Here is a 22,750-nt window from a genome sequence, read left to right on the forward strand (position 1 = left end):
GTAAGTGTCCCTGGTTGCAGTATATTTGGGGCAGTGCAATAGGAAGTGGCTTTCATCCTCAAGGGTCTTCTGCTCACAGTGTTGGCATAGTCTCTGGATGACTGCATATATGAAAGGACTGCAACAAAACATGCAGAAACAAAATGCCTACACCAGGATTGTTGGAATGTGGTTAGAAGTTTAGAACAAATGCCAGAGGATATATGGAATGACACAGTGATGAGTGAGCATGTCTCACACATTAAAAGGACCACTGTTGCAAAAAATAAATAATTTAAAATTTAAAATAGAGGTGGGCAAAAATTTACAAGAATTACATTTAATCCAGATTAAAGTGCATTATAAATTACTTTTCTCCTATGTTGCTGTCATTTATAGTAGGTAGTAGTGATCTGACAGAAGCGACAGGTTTTGGACTAGTCCATCTCTTCATGAGGGATTCTCAAGGATTTATGTATTTTTAAAAGCACTTAGTGAATGGCAGTTGCTCTGTCCAACTGCCAAAAAACTGTGTAGCGAGCAGGGAAGCTGGCCAGCATCATTGTTTAAATCCTTTTTAGGGAATATCTTTAGAAAGAATAAAAGCCTTGCTGAGAATCCCCCATGAAGAGATGGACTAGTCCAAAACCTGTCGACTCGCTTCTGTCAGATTTTTACTGCCTACTGTAAGTGACAGCAACATAGGTGAAAAGTAATTTATGGCTCATTTTAACTCTGGAAAAAACGTACTTCTTATTTGTCTATTTTTCACATATTTTAAATTTTACAATTTTTCGCCATAGTGCCCCTTTAATGCAGTAAGTGTTTGGGAGAAGGTACACCATACCATAGGTACTTGGGTGCATAGCCAGGATGAGAAGCCACATCCAGCGAAGTACAAACAGTCCAAGATCGGCCAGCACACCAATGAAATTTCACTGAAGCGTTTATTCCTTAAAGTAAACCCGAGGTGAGAGTTATATGGAGGCTGCCATATTTATTTCCTTTTAAGCAATACCAGTTGCCTGGCTGTCCTGCTGATCCTCTGCCTCTAATACTTTCAGCCATAGCCCCTGAACAAGCATGCAGCAGATCAGGGGTTTCTGACAATATTGACAGATCTGACAAGATTAGCTGCACGCTTGCTTCTGGTGTAATTCAGACACTACTGCAGCCAAATAGACCATCAGGTGTGCCAGGCAGCTGCTATTGTTTAAAAGGAAACATTTGGCAGCCTCCATATCACTCTGACTTTAGTTCATGTGTCAACACGTATTTTGTAACAATTGTTTTGGAGCCACAGAGGGTCCCCTTCAGCAGAAAGTGCAGGCATACAATTTTACTTTTGCAGTGCCCAGACATATATACACACAGTGATCACTAGGCAAACCATGCTGATTGGGGACCACGCCCCCTCATTATTATGGAGAATACACACAATGCAAACAATATGCATCCATATAAACAAAGATCATTGATCAGGAACTAACCTGTAAAGTTCACCCTCTATGCCTTACGGTCAATAGTAATCAACTTCGTGTGTCCCCGCCTGTGTCCACCACTGCGCACTGAAGTGACAGACCGCATATTCGCACCAACCGCAGCTGAATATACTCATAGCCGTCAGGGTGGAGGCTCCGTTCGTCCCTCCGTGTGTTGCCTTGACAAACACACACACACAGGTGGGCGTGCCGTACTACGCCAGGGTTCCATCTATTGCCATCCGAAGACTGCTAGAGGATCTCGGCCATGGGGGGGTGGTTAGCGCGGCCAACCACCCCAACTCCTGGCACAAGGGCTCCCTATTGGTTGATGTGTTTGGCTAGCACAATCCCATCCAACCATCCTGGAAGCTTACGTGTCCCTCGCCGCAGCTCCACTCTCAGTGGGTCACCCGGGGTCCCCTCCGTAGCAGGAGCTGACCTGGAGAGGTTGGCGGATACTGCGCCCGCGCAAGCACGCTGCTGCGCCACTCTCCTGTTGGTAGCAGCGTTCTGCACATCCTGTGCAGAACGCTCCTGGTGATGGGAACGGTAGCCGGCTGATTGGAGGTCTGACGCTGGCTGCTGGCACGCTGCCTGTAACATGATAGGCAGTGGGGATGAACGGGCGGCGGTGAGTGTGGTCCCTGTCCCTACCTAAAATTGGATGGGGGGCACCTGTCACTAGAGTGGGTCCCTGTCAATACCTAAACTGGGGGTATCTGTCACCACCTAACCTAGGGGGTCCCTGCCACTACCTAAACTGGGGGGCACCTGTCTCCACCCAAACTGTCACTAAACATGGGAGGGCACCTGTCACTACCTAAACTGGGGGGAGTCCCTGTCACTAAACATGGAAGGCCCCTAAACTGTGTGTGTGTGTGTGTGTGTGTGTGTGTGTGTGTGTGTGTGTGTGTGTGTGTGTGTGTGTGTGTGTGTGTGTGTGTGTGTGTGTGTGTGTGTGTGTGTGTGTGTGTGTGTGTGTGTGTGTGTGTGTGTGTGTGTGTGTGTGTGTGTGTGTGGTGTGTGTGTGTGTGTGTGTGTGGTGTGTGTGTGTGTGTGTGTGTGTGTGTGTGTGTGTGTGTGTGTGGCGCTCACAATCTAATCCCTACCAGTAGTCTAATGTCCCACCATTGCTAATTGCTAAGTTCATGTAAATTTGGCCCCACCCATGACCACACCCACATCCTGGTTCATGGCCACACCTATTTTTCGTATGATGATAGGACGATCGTCGTCTTAAATAGTAGTTACGAGCCATTCGCATGCGTTCACGTACCTTTAGGCTTGAACATGAACAATTGACAACATTAGACAACACAAATCTTCAACACTGCAGTAAGAGAGAAGCAGAGAGAAGCAGTGATGACTTACTGAGATTTCGGTGTGCTCTGTGCGGGAGGTTTATACTGCCAGATCGAGCTCGTGCCTCCGATTCGTCCTGTCCCTGGGGCGTTCCCCGCGCAGGTGTGTGGCCCATTTCACACTGCAGCTGTAGCAGGTCTTGTTCGGAGAAAGAGCGTTCACGCTTCAGAGGCAATGGGGCGCTTGTTACCCTTCGCAGCTCAGAGCTTGGGGAGTCATCATCCTGCAACAAGACAAGACTACAATGAAACCGCTGCTGAGGACAGAGGCATTTTTGGATCTTTAAGGCCCATTCACACTAGTGTGCTTTACAAGCGATTTCAGAATCTCACTAGCGTTTTGAAAACCACTTGTACAATGAAAAGTATATGGAAGTGTTCTCATCTAAGCAATTTGCGATTTGCTGAAACGCAAACTCGTTGCCTGCAGCATTTTGTGAGCGGTTCGGGTTTCAATGTTAGGTATAGGAGCGTTGGTAAATCTCTCTGGAATCGCTGGCCTGTTCACAATCAGCAGAGTCTTTCCAGCGATTTTACCCATCAAACCTTGCAGTTTACCCACAAAACACCTTTTTCCTGTACAGATGTCATTTCCTGTTTATGGAAGACAGACACAGCTTATTGAACTACAAATCACAAAACGATAATCACTGAAAAAACCGCTCTGCGTACAGTGAATAATCTCTAGGAAAAAATGCTGGAAAACTCCAGAAAAAAAACAAACAAAAAAATAGCTCAGCGTTTGCGATTTCACCCGCATACGCTCACCCCTCCAGAAATTAACGTAGTGGCAGCGGGCAGGGAATGACTCACCTCTTCCTGGTTCCAGGCAACAGAGGCCTGCGTGCTACTGGTCTTCTCAGTCTCCAATGCCGCTCACTGTCTTACCGCTAATCAGGAAGTACAGTGAGCAGTGTTGCAGAGCTCCGTCGCCAGGGCCCAGGAAGAAGGGAGTCGTTCCCTACCCACTGCCACTATGCTAATTTCTGGAGGGGAGGAGCACGGAAAGGGGGCCCCAAGGTGAGGGAGGGGGGAGTCAGGCCCTCTTCCCTGCTGATTTGTGCTCGCTGCTCCCCCTCCTGTCCCTAAAAATGGCAGTGCGGGGCCTGGGGCGATTGGATAATTTTATTTTTTGGGGTGTGGCCACCTTTAGAGTTGTACGTAGAGTTTTTGCTCTCCATTCACCTTATCACTGAACCCAGTTATGGTCTGCTGCACATTACTGCTGAGAGGACAGTTGGCCTGGCGCCATGACTTCTGCCAGTGGAAGACCAGCTCTGCTATGATTGGTCGGCATCCCTTGCATACATTTTCCTTCCTCCACAGTATTTGTCATTTTACCTCAGACAGGTTCATCTCCTCCATCTCTGCCAGGGTCGGGGCTTTCAGCAGGACCCGAGGACGAGGTCGGGGGGCTACTTGATCGGAAACGGACAGATTTATGCAGGAGGTGGACTTCTTGTCACTGGAACATGCATCCACAATACATGGGAGGGACCCAAAGCCTGATGGGAAGGAGCAGACAACAAAATACCGGTTACTTCCTGTATCTATCTAATGAGGACAAGAAATGGTTAACGAGAAGCGGTTAATTTCAAGCCGATGCAAATTTTAGGCTAATTTATGCAGTTGAAAATCGAGCATATTCAAGCTGCATATAATTGCATAAAATTTACATGAACACTAAATTATTAGTATCATTGGCGTACGAGAGGAATCGGCGTGGGAGACTTGGGCGCAGGATACAGCCGGTATATGGCTCATCCTGCTGCTGCACAAGTTCCCGGCCATGTTATATACTATTCCCCCTTCAGGCCACCATGGATGGTGGGGAATGAAAATTCGGCTTCCAGCAATTGCTGGCGGCTGAATTATAGTGTTTTAAAAGTAACTTCAGCTCCGTCTCCTGACGGTGCCGAAGTTACTCCCTGTGCGCTGCTATTGCCGTAATTCCCACTACGGCCTATGGTGGCGCCGGCTGCGCCCAAGTCTCTGGGATTAACCGTGTTCGACTCATTGACCATCCCTACTAACTACATTATCTAGTATTTTATACAGCACAATATTCACATCACTCACTATTCCTTACAGTAACTATGCATTAATATAGCACTACCATTTTCCACAGCACTTTACATAACACACTGAATTAATGTCAGTGACTTTTAGAGGGGTTCATAAATATAATGCTCCTGCCATGGCAACAGTCCAAAGACCCTGCCGTGGCAACAGTCCAAAGACCCTGCCGTGGCAACAGTCCAAAGACCCTAGCACAGGCATGGGCAAACTTGGCCCTCCTGCTTTTAAGGAACTACAAGTCCCACAATGCATTGCAGGAGTCTTACAGCCACAGTTATGACTCATAAAGGCAAATGCATTGTGGGACTTGGAGTTCTTTAACAGCTGGAGGGCCAAGTTTGCCCATGCCTGCCCTAGCATGGCAACAGTCCAATGCCCCTAGCATGGCAACAGTCCAATGCCCCTAGCATGGCAACAGTCCAATGCCCTCTAAAGTTGACCATGAATGGTGCAATTTTTAAGAAATGATCATATGTTTGATAAAAACATTCAGATCAAAAGAAAAGATTGTATTTAATTAAATAAATAAGTCAATCTCCAAATCCTTTTCACTTCAGGTTCCCTTTAAGGATTTAGCAGTGGAGTAACTTCAGTCATCAGCAGCACCCACAGCAAGAACTTATTTTTGGCATAATTAGGACATTCCATATGGACTAAAAAAAATTGTTAAAAAGGGGCCCAAGATCTCAGCAGTCCTGATGCTGCTGCTTAGTCTGTAGTTATACAATCATTAACATGAAGGGGCAACAGCTAAAAATATGCAGTGAGCTCAATCAACAAACATTGCGTGGAATATGAAAAGGCAAAAGTAATTTCTCCAGGTCAGAGATCCCTTCTGATTACATATAGGAAAATTAATACTTACCTATCGGAAATTTTCCTTTCCTGGTGCAATTCCATGGCAGCATACTACACTATGGGTTCCGGCCCCGCCCCCTAACCCATAGTGTAGTATGCTGCCATGGAAGCACCAGGGAAATAGGAAAATTAATACTTACCTATCGGAAATTTTCCTTTCCTGGTGCAATTCCATGGCAGCATACTACACTATGGGTTAGGGGGCGGGGCCGGAACCCATAGTGTAGTATGCTGCAATGGAAGCACCAGGGAAATACTGTATTACAGATAGTTCTAGATTCCCATCTGTCTGCTAGTCACCTCAGAAACAGCTGTTTATTGTACCCTCTCCACTCTGACTAGATAAACGCTAATATTCTTTTTGCATTTTTTTTTTCCACAAAAACAAATGTTGTATTCAACTTTCAAGCGGAAACGCCATCGAAAATCATTTTGTAATAAGTTTGTGATTTTTCTTATTTCCCATAACTTTTTGTGCTACAAATAAAGGATTTTGCGGTTTTCACAAATCTTTGCGATAAATATAATGATTTTTCACAATTTTTTGCAAATTCGTTCCCTTCAACCATTTTTCAAATATTTTCTCAAAATCGAATATAGATATTTTTGATGCGAAAATGAATTTGCAAAAATTCGCAAGCAACACTGCTGTATATAACAAAATCAGTGTTCTGATGGTATGAAGCAGTTCAAATTTTACACGTCTCTTGTTCTGTGTTAAAGAGGAACCCCAGTGAAAATAATGTAATTTAAAAAAAAGTGCTTAGTTTTTACAATAATTATGTATAAATGGTTTAGTCAGTGTTTGCTCATTGTAAAATCTTTCCTCTCCCTGATTTACATTCTGACATTTATCACATGGTGACATTTTTACTGCTGGCAGGTGATGTCAGTGGAAGGAGATGCTACTTGCTTTTTTGGCAGTTGGAAACAGCTGTAAACAGTTATTTCCCACAATGCAACGAGGTTCACAGACCATGGTCCTCACAGTTTCCTGTGGGAGGGGTTTCACCGCAATATCAGCCATACAGAGCCCCCTGAGGAATAGATTTCTCATGTAAAGAGGGTATCAGCTACTGATTAGGATGAAGTTCAATTCTTGGTTACGGTTTCTCTTTAACTGAGGCCTGTGTAAGTATAACAGAATCCAGATATCACAGTATATGTATGGAGATAGCAGCAGCTGTATGGACCTTTCTGTCCTTTCCTCTGAGTCTCCACAGGACGCAGTTTGGGCTCCTGTTTAATCTCCTCCAGAATCTTCTCATGGAGGCTTCTCTGTCTGAATGGGAGGGGGGGCAGATTCCTGTTAGAGACCTGCAAGAACAACAACATATAAACCACCAGCACAGACGTTGTCATTTTCATTCTGTGGCTATCAGAAGATAAAGTTCCTCACCGGTTTCAGTGGAGGGCGAGACCTTATAAAGTCCAGGATCAGCTCATGCGCATCTTTCTTTACCTTGGTAGGGATGTCTCCCCCTACCTGTCAGACAGCAGATTACAGCATTAGTGATCAAACATTTCATAAAAATATGGCACTGTTACTAGACAAGACAAATAACATATTGCGCTTTTCTCCTAGCCAGAGCTGCTGCCTCTAGGGAGCGCACTCAGTAGGCAGTAGCGGTGTTATAGAGTCTTGCCTTACTGAATAGGTGCTGGCTTACTGAACAGGAAGAGCAGAGATTCGAATCCAGTTCTCCTGTGTCAGAGACTATTTTGAGGAATCTCAAGGTGGCCACGCACGATACAATAAAATGATCCGATTTTACGGCAATTCAATAAATATGATTGTATCTCCCGAAAAAAAAAAAGCTTTTTTTTTTTTTTCATTCGACTGAAAAATCTGATCGGATTTCCAGTTTTTTTTTTTTTTTTTTTTTTTTTTTTTAATTGATCCAGAACGCTGGAGATTTTTCTTCAATTTCTCTAAAGATTGTATGGTGTGTGTTGGATTGTCAACTTATTAATATACACACCCTAGCAATTTTCCCAGAATTTCCAATCATTTTTATCATAATTGGGGGAAAATTCAACGTGTGTGGTACACTGGTCAGATTTTTGAAATGTTACAATCAGTTAGAAAAATTGATTGCAATTCTTGAATTGAACAGATAATTAAAAAATTGAATGGTGTGTGGCCACGTTTAGGGAACATGCACTCAACCAAATTTACCACCTCCATGTAGCACGAAGGCAGATTTTGAATACTATGAATAGATTATGCAGGTAAGCTCTCGTACAACATGGAAACGGTACAATTGGATGTGTGTACAAGGCTTAAAGGATACCAGAAGTGACATGTGAAATGATGAGATAGACATGTGTATGTACAGTGCCTAGCACACAAATAACTAGGCTGTGTTCCTTTTTTTCTTTCTCTGTCTGAAAGAGTTAAATATCAGGTATGTAAGTGGCTGACTCAGTCCTGACTCAGACAGGAAGTGACTACAGTGTGACCCTCACTGATAAGAAATTCCAACTATAAAACACTTTCCTAGCAGAAAATGGTTTCTGAGAGCAAGAAAGAGCTAAAAAGGGGAATTTATCATCAGTGAGGGTCACACTGTAGTCACTTCCTGTCTGAGTCAGGACTGAGTCAGCCACTTACACGCCTGATACTTAACTCTTTCAGGCAGAGAAATAAAAAAAAAGGAACACAGCCTAGTTATTTTGGGGTCCGCACTGTACATACACATGTCTATCTCATGTCACATGTCACTTCGGGTATCCTTTAATGCTACCCTTTAGGCCTTTTTTCTGAGAGCATCTGACAGGAGGTGAATTTACCGCCTGTCACATTCTCCCATCCACTAGCCGGGGAGCTTGCTAGTGCATAGGCGTCTGTCCCATACAGTTGCATCTGAGCGCGGACACGACATGAGACGTTTATGTCACATGATGCCAACGCGTGTTAGAGCTTGACACGAGTGGTGATACAAATGCTGCCATGCAGCTGCATTTAAATTGCACCCGAATGGCAATCGTGGACGGCACACTGGACGCTGAACTGCCCGGCAAATGAGCAGTTTAGGCACGGAAAAGAGGCCTAAAAAGGCAGACATCAGTGAGTCTGCCAAAGCAGGAATTCACACAGAGCACTTGCCGTGGACAACGGCATGCAGAATCCACATGGAATAAGGGCTCGTTTCCACTATCGCGAATCTGCATGCGTCCAACGCATGCAGATCCGCACATGTAATACAAGTGGATGGGCCTGTTTCCACTGTAGCGTTGTTGAGGTGCGTTTTTTTCAGCGTGAAAAAACGCACAAAAGAGCCAACGATTTCGCCTGCGTCGGGAATCCGTGCGAATCGCCGCTAATGTATTTAATAGTAAAAACGCATGCGTTTGTTACATGCGTTTTTACCCGCGATTTCGCGTGCGATTTCGCACCTTTTTCAATTTTATTTAGCCCTGGCAGTGTCATGGTTAATTTCGCATGGCACCCTGCCATGCGAAATCGCATGCGAAATCGCGGGTAAAAACGCATGTGGAAACGCATCCGCATGCGTTTTTACAAGCGTCGGAATGCGGCCGAAATCGCGTCGCAACAGTGGAAACAAGCCCTAAGTGTGAGCGCTGCGCTTAGGCTATGCTCACAGTGTAGCGGTGCGGCATAAAGGCTGCTTTGTAACGTGGCTTTCCACACTGCAGTGCGCAACTTTCGCAGCGCGGCAGGTGCGTTGCGGTTTAACAGCGGGTGCATGCAGTGTTACCATGCCAGTGTGTTACTGCAATTCACATGCATTAACAGTAACAGTGAAGCATGCTTTTCATTGACTGCATGCTTCACTGTACCCAATGCAACGCAGGTATAACATGCGGCACTGCTGATCCGATCAGGAGCGTTCCTGTTGACACAGGGGACGCAAATTTTTTTTTGTCTCCGGAACCAGAGCTTTCCATGAGGCTAGGTGCACACATAGCATGAAAGGCTGCGTTTTATGTCATGTTTCAATTTATGTTGTGTGTGTTTTTTATGCATTTTTGCTACGTTTTTGGTGCGTTTGCGTTAGCGCTTTTTTAACCACAGATGCGTTTTCCAAGCATTTTGCGTGCGTTTTAAAGCTTTGCGGTTTGCATATACGTTTTGTATGCATTTTTCATGCATTTTACAATTGCGTTTTATGCAAATGAATAGTAAGAAAACAGGAAGCGGAAATACATCACAAAACAAATGTTTTTTTCAAAAACGCATACCATTGCATTTCCATTGACTTTCATTATGTGCGTTTTAGAACAGTAACAAAACCTGCGTTTTAAAAAAACAAAACGCATGTTTCAAACCGCATAGAAAGCGCATCAGTGTTTTTCCTGCGGCCTATAGACTTCCATTAGCGGCAAAAACGCAGTGTTTTCCCGCAACACTCGCATTTCTGCTAAGGGCCCATTTCCACTATCGCGAATTCGCATGCGGTTTTCACATGCAAATTCGCATAGCAATACAAGTGAATGGGACTCTTTCCACTTGTCAGGATTCCTTTGCGTTTTTCTGTGCAGAAAAAATTCGCATGGCAGAGCCATCAGAATTCACATACCGCATACCACTATGCGAATCGCATACAATGTATTTAATAGGAAAATCGCATGAGGTTTGGGTATGCGAATTTTCATGCGAATTTGCATGCGAATTCGCATAGAAACAATGGAAAGCACACCAGCACTGCCATGGTTAAATTCGCATACATCGTCATCCGTGCGAATTCGCATGAAAATTCGCATGGATCCACATGCAAATTTCGCATCTGCATGCAAATTTTTACAGCGGCGATTCGCACCGCACAAGTGGAAATGCAGCCTAAGTTTGCGCCTAGCCTGAGTCTTCTTATGCTCATTAGATTGATGATGGTCCCCTGATGGATTGATTAATTAATCAAATCTTGCGGAATTAAATCATTAACCTTCCTAACCAGATTAGTTTTGTGAGATCTGGTTCATCGGAGTTGTCAAAGAGATGCAAATTATTTTCAGTTGATGCAGAATTTATGCAAATATATGCAGCTTGTAAATGGAACAGTCAGGTCCAGTCAGATGGAATTACAGTTGTCCCTTTTCAAGCTGCTTCAATTTGCATAAAAAGTTTTCATAATCCTGCATCAACTTGGAATTATTTGCATCTCAGTGACCATACCAAGGCCACTTTTCCATGGACAGTTGATGGGCAGTGAAATGCTTCTCAAACTAAGCAGTTACCAGGCAGTAGCGAGCAGTTGTGAGTAGCAAGCAGATGCCAGTACTGAGTGCTAGCATGAGCCTAGGTGGTGCAGGAGAGCAGCTGAAAAGGCAGTGAGTTCACCACCTGTCAGTTGCCATGTACACTATATGCAATCTGTCCCAATGCACAATACCATCACTAGCACGTTTACTGTGGTTCAGCAGGTCCTGTCGGGATAATGCGCAGCGTGCAGAGAGTTTACAGGGCAACGCTTGTGTTTACAGTGGCAGTGAGGCATACTTTCATTGTACTGTACGCCCCACTATATGGTCACCAAGTAACGTGTGATGTTTTTTAAGCTGTGTTGTGATTGCATAGGATCACTTAGCAATGTATTTTGCACAGAGCCCTGGCTGTCATTCAGCTTGAGCGGCTCACAGTGACATTTGGATTGCATTGCCTGTAAAAACAGGAAAAGTCGCAGCACGTGTTGTGTCACATACAGTCGATGAAAAGTATGCTTTACTGTCAACATGTGCGTTATGTGGTAAAGCCCTGCATGCAGCTTGCACCAGCCACACTGTGAACATCGCACAGAGTTATCATTGCAATGTGATTTTCTGTGTCCATTAAGTCGCACCGCATTACTTAGAGGATACCCAAAAAGACATGTGACATGATGAGACAGACATGGGTATGTATAGTGCCTAGCACACAAATAACTAGGCTGTGTTCCTTTTTTTCTTTCTCTGCCTGAAAGAGTTAAATATCAGGTATGTAAATGGCTAACTCAGTCCAGACAGGAAGTGACTACAGTGTGACCCTCACTGATAAGAAATTCCAACTATAAAACACTTTCCTAGCAGAAAATGGCTTCTGAGAGCAAGAAAGAGATAAAAAGGGGAATTTCTTATCAGTGAGGGTCACACTGTAGTCATTTCCTGTCTGAGTCAGGACTGAGTTAGCCACTTACATACCTGATATTTAACTCTTTCAGGCAGAAAAAGAAAAAAAAGGAACACAGCCTAGTTATTTGTGTGCTAGGCACTGTACATACCCATGTCTTTCTCATCATGTCACATGTCACTTCAGATATTGTTTAATCTTTCAGAAAAGAATGGATTTCATGGCACACCTGATCAGTTTTTCACCATACTGCTGGGACTCACCATCACTTTGCGCAGTTTGTAGTTTCGCGCCCTGATGTCTTGCATGAGCATCTCGAAGGGGGTCAGCTGGTACTCGGTGGGCAGAGAATTAAACGTCTTGTCTCGCACTTTCTTCAGCTGCACCCCATGCCGCAGGTCTCTCATCAGCTGCACCCACAAGCGGGCCTGCAGGGCACAAGATGCCAAGTGTGAGGTGCAGAGCACTGAGCACAGAGCCCCGCGCAGGCAGCCATGTGGCACGCCTGCACAACAGAAGACATAGTGTGTGACACACAGCACAGAGCACAGCGCCACAGAGAGGCTGGAGAACGCCAGGCGGGTAACACACTGATCACAGGGCATGGCAGCTCTCGGAACACTCACTTCATTCTTAGCTGTGACCAGCATCCTACAGGTGAAGCTGTCAAACATCTTCCACACAGAGACACCTGTGTCTGCTCTGATACACCTGGGGCTGTTTGTGTCTGTACTGGCAGGGCTATGCTTGTGTCCCTGTCTGCATGGATAGGCCTATGCTGTGTGTGTTTGCACTGATAGGCCTATGCTGTGTGTGTCTGCACGGATAGGCCTATGCTTGTGTGTGTCTGCACGGATAGGCCTATGCTTGTGTGTGTTTGCACGGATAGGCCTATGCTTGTGTGTGTTTGCACGGATAGGCCTATGCTCTTGTGTGTCTGCCCGGATAGGCCTATGCTCTTGTGTGTCTGCACGGATAGGCCTATGCCTGTGTCTTTCTGCACTGATAGGCCTATGCCTGTGTCTTTCTGCACTGATAGGCCTATGCCTGTGTCACTGTCTGCACTAGCAGGCTTTTGCCGTGTGTGTCTGCACTGACAGGCCTATCTGTGTGTGTCTGCACTGACAGGCCTATCTGTGTGTGTCTGCACTGACAGGCCTATCTGTGTGTGTCTGCACTGACAGGCCTATCTGTGTGTGTCTGCACTGACAGGCCTATCTGTGTGTGTCTGCACTGACAGGCCTATCTGTGTCTTTCTGCACTGGCAGGCCTATGCTGTGTGTGTCTGCTCTGATAGGCTTATGCTTGTGTCGCTGTCTGCTTTGACAGGTCTATGTCTGGATTACTGTCTGCACTGATGCAACTGCCTTGACAAATATACAAAACTATACTAATTCTGTTCAGGCATTTTACATAGGCTGGACAGTGGGAGGTGCTAAAGGGGGTGTGACTCAAGTAGTATATATATATGCATGTTAACCCTTTGCACACAGGAATACAAAAGTTTGCTTTCTTAAAACAGAAAGAATTTGCGATAATTCAGGTTGGAGTGAGCTTGAGATGTCTCCCAGTGCATTACTGCTGAATATATGCAAATTAACCATTGTTACCCTTAGGGCTCATTTCCACTATCGCGAATTCACATGCGTTTTTCGCATGCAAATTCGCATAGCAATACAAGTGAATGGGACTGTTTCCACTTGTCAGGATTCCTTTGCGTTTTTCTGTGCAGAAAAAATTCGCATGGCAGAGCCATCAGAATTCGCATACCGCATACCGCTATGCGAATCGCATACAATGTATTTAATAGGAAATTCGCATGAGGTTTGGGCATTCGCATAGAAACAATGGAAAAGCACACCAGCACTGCCATGGTTAAATACGCATACATCGTCATCCATGCGAATTCGCATGAAAATTCGCATGGACCCGCATGCGAATTTTTACCGCGGCGATTCGCACCGCACAAGTGGAAATGCAGCCTTAGAAGCTAAACACACCTCCAGATCCGCTGGAATGCAATGATGTGTCAGTTTGTTAATTTGTACAGAGCCATAATAATCCAACATGCATACATACTGTTTCAGATTGTTTGATCCTCATCAGTGCATGGCATGGATTAATTTGGCTCTATGCAGTAGGGCTTGTAACACCGAGAGGTACAGACTAACCAGCAAGCTCATGGTGACCCAGAACTCATTGGAGTGTGTAAGGGACTACAATGGTCCTAAAAGTCCCCTTACTAAAAAGTAATACACAAAGAATTTCAGACAGCAATAAAAGTCCCCACAATAAGGCTTTGTTCAAATTATAAATCGCAAGTGCTGAGCGCTTTTGTGAGTGGTTTTTAAAGCGATTTTCCCATCGTTTTTTTAGTAGTTTGCAATTTTACGAAACGCTTTTGTAAACGGTTTTGTTTGTGCTTTTTTTTCTGCAATCAGGAAGTGAATTCTTTGACCTGGAACTGAATATCTTTCAATGTACTTTGTAATTAAAAGCACTCACAAGATTGCTTATCCAAGCGCTTTTTAGAGTACTTAGGGCTGGTTCACACTTGGCGCTTTTTCAGCGCTTTGCAGATCGCCAGGGATCAGCAAAGCGCTGCTACTCATGTATCCCTATGGATACATTCACACTGCAACATCTGCGATTTCGCAAATGCGCTGCATGCAGCGTCTTTGGTGCGATTGTGCTGTGATTCTTGTTGTATTGCGCAAAAGGTGGATCAGCGCAACACCAGGCCGCCTCCGAATGGCAACCTATTAAGTACTCGTCCCTCCCACTGTGAAGAAGTCAATCCTCCATGGGAGGGGCCTAACACTAACTAAATCCTAACCTATGTATATGCATAGCCTGGGTGCGGCTAATCAAATAAAATCGAAAATTGAAAATTGCGCAAAAGGTGGATCAGCGCAACACCAGGCCGCCTCCGAATGGCCTCCATCAGGATTGACTTCTTCACAGTGGGAGGGACGAGTACTCAATAGGTTGCATGCAAGCTGTTAATGGAAACCAACATCCTCCTCCAGTGGTAGACAGGTCATGTGTATGCTCGGTGTGTATTCGACCCCACAAGTGGGGCTTGCACTCTTTTGCAGGTAGGCACTAGTCTGTTTTTAAGTAGCGCTGCTCATTTCCTTGCTAAGTACTAATGTCATTCGTTTTTGGTCAGCTGCTCCCACTTAACAGCCATGCTTTTGGTGTATATGCAGAGCTTCTGTTTGGGTTCAAGGTGCGTTTGTAGTTCCTGGGGGGCTCAGCGCATCTCTGATGGAGGCCATTCGGAGGCGGCCTGGTGTTGCGCTGATCCACCTTTTGCGCAATTTTCAATTTTCGATTTTATTTGATTAGCCGCACCCAGGCTATGCATATACAGTACATAGGTTAGGATTTAGTTAGTGTTAGGCCCCTCCCATGGAGGATTGACTTCTTCGCAGTGGGAGGGACTAGTACTTAATAGGTTGCATGCAAGCTGTTAATGGAAACCAACATCCTCCTCTAGTGGTAGACAGGTCATGTGTATGCTCGGTGTGTATTCGACCCCACAAGTGGGGCTTACACTCTTTTGCAGGTAGGCACTAGTCTGTTTTAAAGTAGCGCTGCTCATTTCCTTGCTATATTCTTGTTGTATTGATTGTAATCACGAGCACAAATCGTGCTGAAATTGCGAGATTTTTCTGCCGAATCGCGGCGGGCAGGCGTCCAATGTGAACTGGTCCTTAGCGATTTTCTTATACCTTGCATTGAAGCGTAAACTGCTCTGAAAATGGTGCAAGACCCGCGTTTGCGATTGGAAAGAAGGCTCATCGCTCATATGAGAACACTCACCTTGAAAGTCTTTGCACAAGCGCATTAAAAGCGTTTTTAACCACTTAAGTACCAGCGGTCTCTGCCCCTTAAGGACCAGCTGGAACAAGAAACGGCAGAATAACAACAAAAACCCGACGAATCGCCGCATGCCGGAAACCTCAGCCACCCACTCTGTCTCTATGACAGCAGCGTTCCTGTGAGTCGGTCAGGAGCTGCTTTCACTGGTTCCTGACCGTGTCTAATAATGTAAGCCAATGGGAGTTGCTTACGTTGATAGACAGGGCTAGGAGCCAATGAAAGCGGCTCCTGATTGGCTCACAGGGTCCTGCCATTACAGAGACGGCAGAGTGAGTGAGCTGCGGTGGGGAGACAGTGGCGACATTGTAGGGAGCAATGAAAGCGCAGAGAACGCGCGGCGTTGGTGTATTGAAATATACGGCCTGGCAGTTAGATCAGCATCAAAACAGGGCGTAGATTTCAATTCGTGCGGTCCTTCAGTAGTTAAAAACTCTAGCGCGCAAAAAACAAATCTCACAGCGCTCATTGTGTGAACAAACCCTTAAAGAAAACCTAAACTGAAAATTAAAAATCAAAATAAACATACACAAGTCATACTTACCTCCGTTGTAGTCTACTCCTCAATCTCTTTCTCCTTTCCTGCGTCCTGTTTGTCCACTGTGATCAAGGGAATTCTCCGTCCTCCATTCTGAAAATGGCCATTACCCCATAACAGCTTTCTGGTCAGCACACTGTTAAACTGCAACATCGCCCACTTGAGCCATTGGGAAACATATCCATTACTTGTCACATCAGTTGTCCTCTCAGCTATAACTGACAGCAACTGATATATAACAGACAGCAACTGATATATTTCAGTTCTGACAAAATGTTGTCAGAACTGGAAGGGATCACTGTAAGAAGAAAATGGTGATTGCCAAATCATAATTGAAAGTGTGTACCCGGCTTAATACTGCATGGAGGTGGTAAAATTGGTGTGTACCAGGCTTAATCCAACACCCTCCACAGCACCAGAAGCAGGAAGAAGAATTCCTCACTAGCAGTATGGGTCAGAGCTTACACACGTCCAATTTTGATTGGCCAATTTTATTATGACTGGCCAATGTTATTACCTCTGTGTAGTATGGGAGCTCAAGCTAAGTACACAATTGAGATAAAATTCTTTGGAAACTGAAAGATCACCGACCGATTTTACCACCTTCCATGTAGTATGAGAGCCATACCTACAGTCTATTTTATTGAGCTGAGTACACCTATCAGATAAAAATCTTTGCAAGATGCTGCACACAAAGATGCTACCTACATGCAAAAGGTCAGTTCCAGCAAAATACATTCATAGTCTATGATATCTGCAGATCTCATACACACCTTGTGTAATGCTGGGAATACACTATGAGATGTTTTGGCAGATAGATGGTTTGATAGATAATTTCCATCAGGTCCGATCTTATTCTTGATAGTTTTTTTGATCGATTTCTCATAGACGTGAATGGAAAGTGATAAGAAATAAGATCGGAAAATCGATTGAAATCAGGTTGGATATATTCGATCTGGCAGGAAATCTGCCAGAAAATCTCATTGTGTGTACCTAGCACAAGGGACAATAATCTGCAGATCAGACATTTATCTGCAGATCTGAAGATCCATCCTGGTGGATCTGATCTGCAGGTATCATAGACTATGAATGCATTTTGCATTTTCCTTTAAGAGGGGAGGGTTGAACAATAGAGGTAGCATAGGAGGTGCCTGTAGTCATCCAATGAAGTAAGTATATGCCAATGTATAGAATGTAGGTTTAAGAAAATAACAAAAATGTGGTAAGATAGTAAATTGACCCTAACTTAAATAAGTAGTCCTTTGATTACAGCAAAAAAAACCTTTAATGGGCACTTAATTTAGACAACACGTTTCGCGGTGTGAGCCGCTTCCTCAGGTCGAGTTATGTCCCTCTTGTACGCGAGCTCAAGTCTCGGCCGCCTATATCAGTAGTAATGGTCATATCTAGGAGAAGTCATGGAGAAGCATGAGATTTGATTTATCAGCTGACAGATTTGCAAAGCTCTGATTTGCTGTGCTCGCATTCTGCCGTAACACATGATCAGGACTAGCAAATCAGAAACATGCATATCTATCACCTGACCAACCTGTGATCACATGCTTCTCCATGAGTTCTCCTAGGCATGACCATCACTATCTATCAGGCGTTGCTGCGAGGCAACTGATTTCGGCACAGTGCTGCGCCAATTGTTCCCGTGCCAGCGCTGCATGCCTAATTTGGGCACCGGAGTTTCAACCAAGCTTTGCACAAGTTAGTACAAAAAAAGTTATACCGCCTCCGGCAATAGCCAGCGAAGAATTATGTAACCCCCCCCCCCCCCCCTCAGAAGAGTGTGGGCCCAGAGTTTGTGCAGGAGCAGGTTTTCTGGCTTTACCCTGCAACAAAATAGCCTGCTCTGATAATGAAGGAACCTGCCTTACTGGGCCTCATCTTTCACATGTCTTCTATAGGAGAAATGTTTTTCCTGTCCACCAGGCATTGCGATTCTGTGTTTTTTTCAGCCTGGCTGGTGAATGGGTAGCAATTTGGCAGATGTAGATGACCTTAGTTACAAGAGGTATATACATCATGGTGCAGTTAGTTGATGTGCAGTCTTCCTTTCCTTACCCAGTCTGTGTTCTGCAAGTTCACAAGTCCATCAGGTTCCGTCTCCTCCACTCGCATCTTCCTCAGCATCTACAGAGAGGCCACATTCAGAGTCAGTCAGATATTCCTAGCAGAGCTTCCTATGTGCTGAGGTCCCGCAGATATGAGAGGACACCTGCCTGATAAAGCAGTTCTCACATCTGGGGGTTCTCTGCAGACACCACAAGGCAAGTTCTGTTGAGACGTAGAATGGGCACATGAATAAACTCTCTCTAAAGCTCTGCACACATGTATGACCACGACAAGACTGTCCGAAAACAAGGGTTCCCTGATAGTGACAAGCCAATGACGTTGACACTGATTTGAATTTGTCAACGGCACATTGACGGTCTACCGATTGTATCGTTACCAGAAGCAAAAAATGAGGACAACACGTGAGTATTTTAAATGCATAAATTATTTGCCATGGTGTGGTACGAACAATTAACAGCAATTATCCCCCGAACTGATCCGCCAGGACGTATCGGTGTACATGGATAATAATCGCTGTCTTTATCCATCGTTGGGGAATTTTTGGCCAACCCAATGTTCGTCATTCAATTATTGGTCATGCCAACAATTATTGGCCAACCCAACTTTCGTCATTCACACCTGCATAACTTCTATTGTTCCCCATATGTAAAGTGTGTGGATTATTCTCCCTCCCCTTCCGCAAGCTTTGGACCTGGATGAGCATGCCAAGGAACAGAGTTGGATGACGCTTTTGTAATCATCCTCCATTATATGGAAGACATTCTAGACAATTTCTAGCCCTCGGTTACCTCTTTAGCCTCTCGTATCTTGTTCAGGAACGCTTGCAGCTCCATTGTCTCAGCGAAGAGGGCCCTGCAGACGGCTTGGTAGTGAACTGGTGCCTCCTTGGGCTCTGGGAGGTGGGAGGCACAGAAGCGCAGAACTGCTGAAAAGCTGCGTACCACCCGCGGAGGACCTTCTTCATCTTCATCCTCGGTGCCCTCATAGCCCTCATCTGTCATGGCACCCTCGGAGTCACTGGCAGCCATGAGATCAATAAGCTGTTCCAGCTCTGGGCTGAGCTCCCGCTCCTCGCTCTCATCCAGTCCCCAGTCCAGGGCCCGGTAGATGGCAAAGCCCAGGCATTGCACCATCTGTAGAAAATGAAACAAAGAGGGACGTTGTAAGATTCAGACGGGCATCAGATTATTCATTAAGTAAAGCACAAAACGAAGATGTCATATGAAGCCCAATAAATTCTGATTATTAAAGCCAGTTGAGAGGAACATATTCATAACATATTCGGCTTGTTGGCTTCTGGTTACCCTCCTAGGATAACCCTGTTGATGCAACATACTGTACACGTGTGGTCCACAACCTTCCACCCAATATGGATAGATGCCTTGGCTGGGAATCACGGTGCAGAGCTTATGGTGGGGAGCTGGAAGAGAGACTGTTGATAGATCCAACAATCGTGCATGTAGAGTAATCCTCATACAGTGATGTCATGTGTATGGCTAGAAAGCCCAGCATGCTTTGCACATGGTGACTATATCGTGGAGTCAGGCAGAGACTTATGTTTGGGAACCTTGATGTTTACTGGGAACTAGGAAATTCTTAATGTTTACTGAGAACAAGAAAGGCGGCAGCTCCAGGTTGGCAACTTTCAGTTTAGTCGGTGAAGCCAGTGGATAACAAAGACAACCAGTGATTAAGGATAGTCAATGAGCTTCTACACAACTGAAGTGAAAATTATATGTAGGTTGCCATATTTCCTCTTAAACAATACCTGTTGCCTGGCAGCCCTGCTGATCTGTTTGACTGCAGTAGTGTCTGAATAAAACCAGAAACAAGCATGCAGCTAATCTTGTCAGATCTGACAGTAATGTCAGTAACATCTGATCTGCTGCATGCTTGTTCAGGGGCTATGGCTAAAAGTATTAGAGGCAGAGGATCAGCAGGACAGCCAGGCAACTGGTATTGCTTAAAAGGAAATAAATATGGCAGCCTCCATATCCCTCTCGCTTTAGTTGTCCTTTAAATTGGTCCATTTCCAAGCTGCATAAATTTATATAAAATTAGCACAACTTGTAATTATGAGTGTTTCATTGACCACCCTACCGGGAATCTAGAAATTTCTTAAACCGTAGTCGGTAGCCGTGGCTTGCAGAATGCAAGTGTGACAGGTCCTCTTTGGTTGGTAGTTGGTAATGCTGAAGGACATGTTATGAAGTGGTGGCTGGAGAAATGGAGCAATGCAAGTCTGGGAATTGGAGGGAAGGCAAGCCACAAAGCAATCATCCTATTTAATGCTAATTACAATCTTCCCAATAACGAGCCTGTCCCAGAATTTCCTCCATGTTCTGGCGATGGGAGCAAAATCAGAGCTGCACTGTTACAACAAAAGCGCTTCCTGATTCCTACTAGTCAGCTATGAGGCTAAGACAATTACTATCATACATCAAGGAGCCACTTAAAGGGACTCCGAGCACCTCTCATGGGCATGCCTATAAGCCAGACGACTTCCAACAAAGTCGTGCTATGACCCCTCTGGGGGAGCCTCTTGCAATGGCCATGCCGCTGTGTCACTTCCTCTTCCTGCTTCATTCAGTGATGCACTTCTCTAACAGAGAAGACAGGGGTGACCCGGATGTTATAACATAGCCAAGATGGCAGCCACGATTTTTAAACTGAAATCGAATGAAAACTATTTGGTTTAGAATGGCGATTCAGGCATCAAATGAAAGAGGAGAGCACAAGCTACAGAAAGGTATGCATCTTTAAGTACTTTGCAGTACTGGTTGGAGTCTTAAAGGCATACCCATGAGAAGTGCTCGGAGTCCCTTTAAAGCCCCACGAGGACACTTGCTAAGACCACCAGTATATTGTAAGGTCTCCCAGTATATTTTACAATATAGCGGTAACAAATACCATTAGTCAATAAACCTGACCAAAAAAAATATGTCATCTTATAAGACTCTGGCGTCTATCAATAAAACAGAAGAGGCACTCTGACAGCCCCTGTAATGTTGGCGCCCTAGGCTGGGGCCTTTGCTGTCTCTCCACAGAATGCTATGTGAAGGTGGAAGTCGCTCTCTATTGGCTTTGTAGTCATTAATCTTCTGGGGCCTCTTGCACCCCCCTTCCCTCCCTCAACAGTACAAAGAGTAGACCAGAAGAGAGACCACTCATTGGACAGCAACAATGATGGAGGGGAGGAGTTACAGAGCTCATGGCAGTCTCATATTATACAAGTGCATGTGGACATTGTTAATGTTTGTCACAGACGCAGAACATACGCAGTTCTGCTGTATGTTACATGTCTGCATAGATTGCTATACACAATGGTTTCACTGTAGAAACAGCATATTTATAACCTATACTAGTGAGATGGATGAAATTTATACTACAAGTCTGCACCTCCAGTGGTGTGACGATACATCTGTCTCACACAGGACTATACACGCAGTGCACAAACTTTAACCTAACCCTATCACTGACCTAACCTCCTAACATGAAGGACAAGGGGACTGCTAGCTTAAAAGGTTTCACTCTGTACAAGCAATGTGACACTGAGACCAGCAGGTGGCAGTGACGGTCTACCAGTACATAATGATACCTTACCTTCAGGTGGACCTGAACTCAGAACTCCTCTCTGCTCTAAAAGATACACAACAGCATAATAACCTAAACAAAAAATGTTTCTTTGTTACAGCTGATACAAATCCTAAAATAAATCTGCACAGTTTCTGCTTCCTGATTCATGGAAGCAGACATATTGTTTATAGTCTGTGCTTTCAAATGGGCGTATCTGCCATCTGTGCCATAGGCAGACATGTGACACAGGGGAGAGATTAGATTACAACTTGTGATTAGTCACAGATGAGGGGGAATTAGACAGGCTAAACTCTCTAAATACATACAGGGAGCATTTCTCTGTTTTCCTTCTGTCCTGTGCAAGAGTTCAGCTCCACTTTCAGCTCAGTACTCACAAACAATGGGAGGTGTTTGTACAATTATAGGCACCCGATTTGCCCAAAAGATAGATCCCTCTCAGGTCAGAATCTGATCAGAGAGGGATCTATTTCTGTCACACACACAACACATAGATTTTTCATAAATTTCAGGGAAAAAAAATTAACAAAAATCTATGGAACCAGTGGTACCAAATTTGGGTGCAGGGTGAAGCCGACAGACATCTCACCCTGCTGCGCTGAAACTTGGGGCCGTGTTAAATACTATTCCCCCTCTAAGTTGTCACAAATTTGGAGGAGGGGGGCATAATTTGTGCAAAGACTAGTGGCGGCAGCTGAATGACCTCTTTTTTTTCTAATTTGAGATCCAGCAATCGCCGGAACCCAAATTAGTCACTGAGCACTGCTATAGTGCTACGATTGGCACAGCGCTGCACCGAAATGATCAGATCCGCCCCCCCCGA

At 44.9% G+C, this 22,750-nt stretch overlaps 1 protein-coding gene across 1 annotated transcript in view; it reads right to left on the bottom strand.

Annotated features, from left to right (window-relative positions):
• SPIRE2 (spire type actin nucleation factor 2) overlaps positions 1-22,750 on the bottom strand; it is a 90,394-nt gene that overhangs the window by 23,137 nt on the left and 44,507 nt on the right. Inside the window, exons 3-9 of the mRNA XM_068261503.1 lie at positions 19,122-19,466; positions 18,322-18,390; positions 12,092-12,256; positions 7,161-7,247; positions 6,955-7,078; positions 4,166-4,329; positions 2,835-3,048 (exon numbers count right to left, since the gene is read on the bottom strand). Of these exons, the coding sequence (XP_068117604.1) occupies positions 2,835-3,048; positions 4,166-4,329; positions 6,955-7,078; positions 7,161-7,247; positions 12,092-12,256; positions 18,322-18,390; positions 19,122-19,466 (1,168 nt within the window). The remainder of the gene's footprint in view (positions 1-2,834; positions 3,049-4,165; positions 4,330-6,954; positions 7,079-7,160; positions 7,248-12,091; positions 12,257-18,321; positions 18,391-19,121; positions 19,467-22,750) is intronic.

Source organism: Hyperolius riggenbachi, chromosome 11 (assembly GCF_040937935.1).
Source record: "Hyperolius riggenbachi isolate aHypRig1 chromosome 11, aHypRig1.pri, whole genome shotgun sequence".
In the NCBI taxonomy this organism is placed as follows: Eukaryota; Metazoa; Chordata; class Amphibia; order Anura; family Hyperoliidae; genus Hyperolius; species Hyperolius riggenbachi.